The sequence below is a fragment of the Lactuca sativa genome, chromosome 9 (assembly GCF_002870075.4).
Source record: "Lactuca sativa cultivar Salinas chromosome 9, Lsat_Salinas_v11, whole genome shotgun sequence".
Classification (NCBI taxonomy): domain Eukaryota; kingdom Viridiplantae; phylum Streptophyta; class Magnoliopsida; order Asterales; family Asteraceae; genus Lactuca; species Lactuca sativa.
The window spans coordinates 138385502-138396123 of NC_056631.2; the positions used below are offsets into that span (position 1 = coordinate 138385502).

Below are 10622 nucleotides of genomic sequence, written 5' to 3' on the forward strand. Positions count from 1 at the left end.
ACCAAAATATAAAAACTCTTTTATTTAAGAAACATTGTTTTTAGATTTTATAAGGCATTTAAAATACCATTTTCTCAACACCGTTGGTGATTATATACTTGCACAAAGAATCATTAAGTCGATTATCAGTAAAAAAATGTTATTTCAAAATCAAACTAACAAAAATGGAGCCAAAATACAAAAAAATGATTATATAGACCAATACTGATAAAATTATTAGTTAAATTATGAGTTTAATTTGAAATTAAAAATAATAAAAAGTAGGTGGCATAGATCGTCAAAAAACAAATGAATGATTATCAATACTCATGAAATCATTAAGTTAAATTATGAATTTAATTAAATATCCAAAAAATTTATGGGCAACAATATTTAAATATAAATGTGAGTAGTAGAAGTATAGAATATGTGACTTTGAAATCTTCATTATTTTGACTTTAGTGGGCCTTCAAACATATAACAGTTATAGTAATAATCTTATAAGCATTAGGTATAAAAGAATTAAGCCGACCAAGTTAGGGGGGCTGAACACCCTCGTGCCCCCAACTCCCTCCGCCCATGCTGATGTATGAACCAAGGAATCATAAAGTTAGCATTATAGGTCCCTTCTAAACTTAATGTTCATGTTACTAGAAAAGTTGTGTGGTGTAGTTCCATTGTTTAGTAGAACTACTTAGAGTTATGAAATCCCGTAATCTAAACACCTTAGTTGATACCATTGTGAGTTCATATTACCATACTAAATTTGACTAGTATAAAACACGACGTTATGTATGCATTGAAAAGAAGTTAAGACATTTGTCACCCGTAGACCTGTCGGTCCCACTATAGCTAACAACAAGGTGCGGGATTGTCAGTCCCGTATAGATCTATACACAAACGCACGCTCTCCCTCTAGGAGACTATGGTAATAATTTGAAAGACTAAAAACATGTACCCTGAATGGTACAACAAAGTAATACCTCACAACCCTGTATAAACTAGACACGTAGAGAATACTAATGTTCTTTTGTACTCGAAAATGTATGAAATACATGTACTAGTAGTGTACAACAATTATAATTTAGATAATCATTTTAGTATGAAATTCATGACTTAGTAAAATAGCATTAGTGTTCCCTAAACTATACCTATTATAGTTTACATGTATGTTCTTTATGAAAGCAGAATCTTAATAATTTAACAGTTTATATAACACATGAAATAATTTTAAGAATGATACCTTTTACTCGACATGTTTACAAAAAGGGGTAAAGCTTTATTTTAACAGTTTATATATATATATATATATATATATATATATATATATATATATATATATATATATATATATATATATATATATAATTGAGATCAAACGGACAGTCGGACAAATGGTTCAAACCCTAGTCCACAACCAGACACGGAACAGGAGTTAAGTTGGAAAGCATCAGTCCTAAGTCTGTTGAATGTTAATTATATATCTTTATATATATATATATATATATATATATATATATATATATATATATACACACACACACTTGTATATATATACAAGTGTATATATATATATATATATATATATATATATATATATATATATACACTTGTATTTCAGGAAATAAAAGAATAAAGTAATTTATGTAGTTTGAAAATACTTTTTAAAATAGTTTAAATCAGTTGAAATGACTTGAAATGTTTTTAAAACTGTTTCGAAATTATTTGAATGATAACACAAGAGTTCCTTGTGTTGTTACTTGTATCCCCTACCTAAAACATTAAAAATTGTAAAAACATAGGGGTATGAACTCACCTTATGGAAGTGGTTCGATATAGGATGTTATTTCCACTAGTTAGATCCCGAGCCAAAAACGAGTCCTAAAAGCATTTCACGTTATATATATATATATATATATATATATATATATATATATATATATATGTATACAATTGTGTATATAAACATAAGAATGATAAGGAATTAGGCTAATTTGTAAGTTTAACTTACAAATAAGAGTGTTGGAAGCAAAAATGGAAGACTGTTAGGTGTTTACGGCTAGTCCCAGGAGTTCACGACCCAAGAAGATCTTGGTGTTCTTGGGTTTATGGCTTGGTGTTCTTGAAGAAATGAAGGAGATTCAAGGGTTTACAACCCAATGATCTTGATGAAATGAAGAACACTTGAAGATCCTAAGAAGATTCGAAGGATGAAGGATGATAGTTGAGAGAGAAAAGGGTGTTCACGGTTGGAGTTTTTGAGAGAGAAAGGTGTGTTTTCGGCTGGAATTGAAGAAATAAGGAGGATTTTACGGTCCAGCCCCTATATAGGGTCAAAACTGATGGGACACCTTCGTTGGTTTCCACACCGAGTTGATAAGACCGGAGTTTACGGTCCGAGGAATGAGTTCTTGGCTGTGAACCGAGGTTTACGGATGCGAACCTTGTTTGCGGCTGCGAATCTCATTTGGGGACGTGAATTGTTTGCGGTCCGAAGTCTCAAGCTAAGTGAGGGTTTGTGGCTCGGATGAAGGGTTCTCGGTTCCTATTGTTTTCCTCCTTAACATACAACACCTTTAGATACAAGGTCTATACCTTTATAACTTATTAACCCAACCTTTTTAAGATAATTAAATAAATAAGTTTGAACTTTATTTGATATGTTTGACTTTTGTTGACCAAGGTTGACTTTTTATTAACGTGAAACAACAGGTTGTCACACATAACAATCTCTATTGTATGTATGGTATGTGGTATTTTGGGAAACTCATTCAACTTTGTGCTTACAGTTTCATGTTTATGGTTTCAGGTACTTCTGGTTCAAATGGGAAGGGCCTGACGTGATTACACAACATCCCCCAATGTTTTTTGCATTAACTATTTATGACTTCTACTCTGATGTTTAAATGATATAATCACTTTGGTTGGTTTTGGAACAAATAGTTTGTATTGTTTATGGATTTAAAAATGAAAAAAAGTTTACTATGAATTTTTGGGAGGTTACATGGAACATGTGGGTTTTTATATGGTTTTAAGAGAAAGAACCACGACAAGAAAAAGAGAAGGGAGAGGGAGATTAACAGATGTTAGAAAATAGTGATTGTGGAGGCCACCGTAAATGGTGGTGATGCTGGAAACTATCGATGAACATTTACTTAGAAAGTGATTGGAACTCTGGAAGTAAGGGAGATCTAGGGTATTTTTGACAGATATATGATTTTTCTAAAAGAGGTAAGCATGGTGACGGAGGTGGAGATCTAACGCTGAAGTTGTGGTTTAGGCTGATGTGTAGGTTATGTTGGCTGCGAGTCAATGGTGGTGGAGCTGTTCGTAAGAGAGAAACAGTAACAGAGAGGGGAACTGACGATGGTGGTGGGTGGTTGATGAAGGGGCATCGATGATAGTAAGGGTACAAAGTGTTTATGGCTTCCGTTCATTAAATAAAGAGACATTTGTATGTGACATTAATGTCTCGTTCCTTGAGATGTGTTTTCTTTGTGCTTAATCTTTTGTACATTGAGCTTCAAAAACTGTATATTTTTTCCTTTGATTTTGATTGGTTAATTTTGGCATATGAATTGCGATTTAAGCAATCTAAGCCATCCAAACTAAATTCAATGGCCAATATTGATCATCCTTGTTTTTAAGATAAAGTCTTAAAAACTTAAGGGCCCATATATATATATATATATATATATATATATATATATATATATATATATATATATATATTGAAATGACAAACTGACTAACCTCCTAAATACCACCTATGATAGTAAAGATACAAAGTGTTTATGGCTTCCGTTCATTAAATAAAGGGACATTTGTATCTAACGTTAATGTCTCGTTCCTTAAGATTTGTTTTCTTTGTGCTTAATCTTTTGTTCATTGAGCTTCAAAAACTGTATATTTTCTCCTTTGATTTTTATTGGTTGATTTTTGATACATGAATTATGATTTAAGCAATCTTATATATATATATATATATATATATATATATATATATATATATATATATATATATATATATATATATATATATATATATATAGGCTTGGGTTATTCTATTCTAACTAATTATTGTATGGATATCGTATTCTATGAGAATCATAAAGAAAATATATTGTTTGATAATATAAATACGTTTAATCTTACATAACTATTGTCATTAACACACATTCTCGCTAATTAAATCGTTTATAAGGTTATTATACACTTATTATTATTATTCTCATTTCTGTTAGAATGTTTGTGAGAATGTTTATTGGGTCGTATTCTGTCAGAATGAAAATGAGTGAAAAACGATGTGTCAGAACAAAAATAATAATAATAAGCGAGAATGCATGAAAATGACAATATTTTTGTAAGGTTGAACATATTCACATTGCTAAACAATTTATTCTCTTATTAATTCTCATAGCATACGATATCCGCACAATAATTAGTTAAAATACTTGAACCTAACTCTCTCTCTCTCTCTATACACACACACACACACACACACACACATATATATATATATATATATATATATATATATATATTGAAATAGCAAACTAACTAACTTACTCCTAAATACCACTCTGTCTCCTAAGAACTTGAACCCATGACCTCTTATTTGAGAGAGTCACACCTTACCGGTAGGCCAAATGTCATTTGTTATATATATATATATATATATATATATATATATATATATATATATATATATATATATATATATATATATATATATATATATATATATATATATATATATCATAGCTTTTTAAACTTGGTTTTTGTTATGAACATATACAAATATGTAAGAGCATCCCCAATGATTAAATTATAATAAAACTTAAAATATGTAAGAGATAGTTCATACATCCGGTATAAGTTTTTCCGAAATAAACATATACAAATATGAAGTAAAAATAATATAAATAGATAGTTCGTACATCCAGTATAAAATTTTTCCGAAATAAACATATACAAATATGTAAGAGCATCCCCAATGATTAAATTATAATAAAACTTAAAATTATTGTCTGAGCATAAATTCAAAAACTTTAACCTCTAATTAAATAACTTATCTAGTGGTTAATTTATTTTTATATTTTTTATATACAAATTTAACTAATTACCAATATCTATCTAAAAAGTTTTATAAAACCTTCTTATTTAATTATTTAAGTTTTAAACGTACATTGTTTTTTAACTTATTGAAAAGATTACAACAAATTGTTACAAAAGAAATATATTACGACATATCGTTCGGAAAATTAATACGAAAAAACTATTACAGAATAGTCACAAAAAGATTGAAAAAAATTATATAATCATTATAAGTTTATATTTCATAAATAAAATATCATTAAATATTTAATAAAATAACTAATTGGTAAATAAATAAAAAAATATTTAAAACTAAAATATATTTAATAAGATATAAATGAAATGTAACTAAAGTATGAAGAAGTTAAATGACAAAACATAAAAACATATTAATTATTCAATATATATTTAATGATTAATACAAAAACACAAATAAATTATATGCTCTAATAATAATAAATGGTTAATAAAAAAATCAATAGTAATAAATATTTAAAAAATTTCCTATTGAAAATTCTCAAAGAATGAATACGGGTTAGGACAAGGAAATATATGGGAAGCAAAAGCCTAAACAAATTTATGACCATATTTTCAAGTGGTGGATACAAATTGTTTTTTTTATTTTTTTTAGACCGGCTACAATTTATTTGATATGTAGACAAAGGCACCATTGCATGTGTGTGTGTGGGGGACTGTGGGTGGCTCGTGAAGAGATAGAAAAGAGGACACAAGAAAAGAAAGAGAGGTGTTTTTGTCATGATATGTGTGTGCTTGTGTCTGTGGGGCTAAAGGAAAAAAGAAAGAGTTTTTATGTGTGTTTGCCTTTTTAGAAATCTTTTGCCTCGTTGTCTCTGAGTTGTTGAAATATCTCGTCTATCTTTCCTTAATTTTTTTTCTTTCTTTCATTTTTTTTTTTTTTTTTTTTTCTGATGGACTCAACGAGGAGGATTCCAATCTCCATCTCAATCTACCCTCTCTTCTTTCCACAATTATTGCACTACTTGCAGTAAAACCCATCTTCATCTATCTTCGTGATTAGTCCAGCCCCATCTCCCTCAAGTAAATAATGAATGGCGGTGTTGCATCTCTTAATTCAGATGAGTCTGAGTTCGTTGAAGTAGATCCTACCGGAAGATATGGAAGGGTAAAAATCCAAACTTTTTCTTTTCCCCTTTTGGGGTTTCTGATTTCTTGATGTTCTTGTTAGTCCATGATGAGTTAAAAACCTCCGATTCATCTTGTTTCAGTATAATGAGATTTTGGGGAAGGGAGCTTCAAAGACAGTGTAAGAACTTGCTAAACTTTTGATCGGTATTCGAAATTTCGAGATAATCATGTGGGATTTACAAATCGATTTGTGTTTTTTTTTTCTTTTAAAAAAATATTTCAAAGTTATAGGGCTTTCGATGAGTATGAAGGCATAGAAGTGGCCTGGAATCAGGTAAAGCTGTATGATTTCCTGCAAAGTCCCGAGGATCTTGAGAGGTTATACTGTGAAATCCATCTACTGAAAACCTTGAAACACAACAATATCATGAAATTCTACACATCCTGGGTTGATACTGCGAACAGGAACATGAATTTTGTGACCGAGATGTTCACTTCTGGTACCCTTAGACAGTAAGTTGATCCCAAAATCTTTGACTTGGAGCCAGGGCGTTTCTTGATCTGATTTTTGATTGATTTTGGAATTTGGGGTTAGGTATAGGCAGAAACACAGGAGGGTTAATCTAAGAGCAATTAAACATTGGTGTAGACAGATCTTGAAAGGCCTGCTCTATCTCCATAGCCATGATCCTCCTGTTATCCATAGAGATCTTAAATGTGATAATATTTTTGTTAATGGGAATCAAGGAGAAGTCAAGATTGGTGATTTAGGGCTTGCAGCCATTCTGCGTAAATCTCATGCTGCTCGCTGTGTTGGTGAGTTCCCCCTTCCTTGACTTCACTGCCTTAATTCCTTCCTGTGTCGTATTTTTGCACAAACATACTATATGATAATTGATACATACATACATACCTACCTCAAACAAAACAAATTTCTTTTTCTATATCATTATTTTTGATGAATTAGTAGTATATCTTAAACTTAGATACGCATAAATATTTTATTTATGGGAGGTTTTAGCAGTAGGTCATAATTGCATTCCATCTAAAGTAGTTCATTTATGTAACGGCTCCAGTTGTTATAATTCGCAGATGCATTTATTTAACTCATTTTCGTAAGACAGTCAAAACTAAATTCCTCTTTCCCACACTTCATTTGTGGGATTGGGCTCCATATCTGATTTACATCTCACATGATGCTCTTGGGGCTCAGGGGTTGTTGGAAGAACCCTTTTGATATTTGCAACTTTTTGTTTGCTCTCAGGAACACCGGAATTCATGGCTCCCGAGGTTTATGCCGAGGAATACAATGAATTGGTGGATATATACGCTTTTGGAATGTGCATTTTGGAGATGGTCACATTTGAATATCCTTATAGTGAATGTACTCATCCCGCTCAGATCTACAAGAAAGTTATCTCGGTATCAACTCATTAACTTCTTTTATATATATATATATATATATATATATATATATATATATATATATATATATATATTCATCAAATCACATCCAAGATATGATCATATAACTTAATTTGTTTCCAAATAGGGGAAAAAACCGGATGCGCTGTACAAAGTTAAAGACCCCGAAGTGCGACAATTTGTGGAGAAATGTCTAGTTACCGTTTCTCTTAGGCTTCCAGCAAAAGAGCTACTCAAAGACCCTTTTCTCCAACCGGACGATTATGGCTACGATTTGAGGCCGATTGATTACTGGAGAGATTTTGACGGAATGCCTCTAATAAATAATCATTTAATTACCAACAGCCCACCAACCGATAACTACTCAAACTATCTTGGTTATGAACTTGAAGGAAATGAAATTGAATTGTTCACAACCCAAGAACAAGACCATCTTGAAGACATCGATATTTCTATCAAGGGAAGGAGGGGCGACGACGATGGCATCTTCTTAAGGCTACGAATTGCTGATAGAGAAGGTATGTGTATGTGCCTTTTTATAGATCCAGTAGAAAATTGTTATTGCTTGACAGCATTTTGTCACTTAACTTTGTTATGTTGTTTGATTATACCATTGTACTTTTTTTTACGGCCTTAACAAACCATTTCCCTAGGTAACCTACCTGGTTGTGAAAATGGGCAAAATAGCCCCCGCCCATCCATTTGTTGAGGGTGGTATACTTGCAGAAAAGGTCAAGGGTTTGAGGCTCAACAACCACATGGTGGGAATTTTTAATTCCATTGTGGATTATCCCCAACCACCTAGTGGCCTGCTGTGTACTCGATTTGCATCTCACTTGATGCTATGGGGGGGGGGGGGGGGGGGGGGGAGTCTGCGGCCGGAAGAATAACCCTTTTTCCAGAAACGGGCCAAAATAAGGAAAGGCAACACATACTTTCACCGCTTTGTAGAATTTTCTACTGAACTATTTTTTTTTCTTCTGATTGCATTAATAATAGCTTAGTGGCTAAATCGATAAAATGGTGGGAAGTATGTAATGCTTTTCTGTATTTTTGCCCTGAAAACCGTGATATCAAAACCAAGTGATTGTGGAAAGTGTAGTCTTTCTGAACAGTCCAAAAAGTATATCGGTTTAATCAGAGCATAAAATAGTTGAGTGGCTTAATTGATGATATGGTGGTAAAGATATAAGGTTTTAATTTCTTTACTTTTCTTTGCTTAACAATCAAAAGGAACTTGTGTGATAAGCTATTATTGGTGACTAAATATTTGCAGGGCGTGTTCGGAATATTTACTTCCCCTTCGACATTGAATCCGACACAGCATTTAGTGTTGCAAATGAAATGGTTTTCGAGTTGGATATCACCAATCAAGATGTCCATAAGATAGCCGACATGATCGATGGTGAAATTTCTTGCTTAGTGCCCGATTGGAAAAAAGGATTAAGTCCATTAGAAGAAAGCCCGCATCACGAGAACAACGGTTTCTGCCAAAATTGTGAGCCAAACGGTTCCCGAATCAACTACTTACCCGCAAGGACCACGAATGGAAAAAACCTACTTCACTGTTCGCGCCACCATTGTGCCGCCATCCATGGCCGTTTTGAAGAAATAACTTATCAATTTGAAGGGTCAGAGCATTGTGTCACTGAGGGTGCACCCGTGGTCTCAAGCCAGTCCGATGGATTACAATATTCTGATATATGGGCTCATCACGAGGGACCAGAAATGGGCACGAGTGAATATCAATCGTGTACAGAGGACGAACCAGGAGAACGAGAAGTTTTGAAGGCGGTGAAGTTAAAGGTATTGGAGGAAACTGAAACTGCTCCCCACGAACAACAAGATTTTGCAGATGATTATGAAAACGAAATTAGACAAGAACTCAGATGGCTCAAGGCCAAATATCAGATGGAGCTAAGGGAGCTTAGAGATAAACAACTAGGACTTGCTCCAAAAGTTTATTCTAGCTCTAGTAAACATACAAAAGAAAAATCGTCATCTTCAATAGAACACAAGGATGATGATCATTTACTAAAATCATTCGCCTCGGGGACACATTTTGTTTCTTTTCCTATAAATGATGAGACATGCGAAGAGACAAGTTTTGAGGACAATTATTTGCTTCCTCAAGCTCTTCATAGGGCAACTTCTCTTCCCGTGGATGCTATAGATGGTTGAGATGGTTTGGGATTTTATTGGAAAAAAGGTTTCCTGGATTCTTTTTTTAGACCCCAAGAACAATAAGGTGGTGATAGGTTGTTTTTCTTTGTGATATTTTTTGTACAGCCCTCTGCTCAAGGTTGCAAATACCGTATCTTTGAGATCTATTGTGAGAGTGTACATTGCCATCTAATATCATACTTATACATGGGGTTTTCCCAAAACCATCATTTATTGGGTAAATTACCTGGATCATGATTGGAAGGTGTATATTTATTTGATTACTTTTTGAATGGAGGAATATTGAATAAAACTATGCTCTGTTCTTATATAACTCATTCAATTTGGTTATTAAACTAGATAACTAGTTTAGAGTATACATACAAAACTGGTAAGGTGATGGTCCTTTCTTTGTTACCATATTTTGATGATTAGCATCTTAGAATGATACTTTGACGTTAGGGACATTTGGTTTGTGAAATCCTTTAGAAGAATTAAAAATTAGTTAATTAGATTGAAAACTGAAGCTGATTTGACCCTCCTGATCCCAAGTCTATTTATGCTTCCCATCCCTGACCAAGTCCTGTCTAATTCCTGATGGGTTTGGGGGGAAGGAATCAATGTCAAAGGGGTTTGGGGGGAAGGAATCAATGTCAAAGGGTATGGAACCCGTTGTGTATGTGTTTAGTTAGAAATATGAATATGGCGGTTACATGTTTTGTTAAAAAGAACTTTAAAAAGACATAGGTATAACTCAATCACCGCAAAATTAAAAGTATACAATTATAGCAACAGCAAATAAACTATAATAATCATGTTCATTATTCACTGGTATGGTCTTTGTTCACAAA

The 10622-nt window shown here is 32.6% G+C and overlaps 1 protein-coding gene across 1 annotated transcript; it reads left to right on the top strand.

The window, feature by feature from the left end:
• The first annotated feature begins 5766 nt into the window (after positions 1 to 5766).
• LOC111912511 (probable serine/threonine-protein kinase WNK9) lies at positions 5767 to 10105 on the top strand. Its single transcript, XM_023908241.3, has 7 exons — positions 5767 to 6220; positions 6324 to 6361; positions 6469 to 6696; positions 6779 to 6999; positions 7448 to 7605; positions 7736 to 8126; positions 8885 to 10105. The coding sequence occupies exons 1-7, from the start codon at positions 6143 to 6145 to the stop codon at positions 9787 to 9789; spliced, it is 2019 nt and encodes a 672-aa protein (XP_023764009.1). The 5' UTR covers positions 5767 to 6142; the 3' UTR covers positions 9790 to 10105.
• The last annotated feature ends 517 nt before the right edge of the window (positions 10106 to 10622 follow it).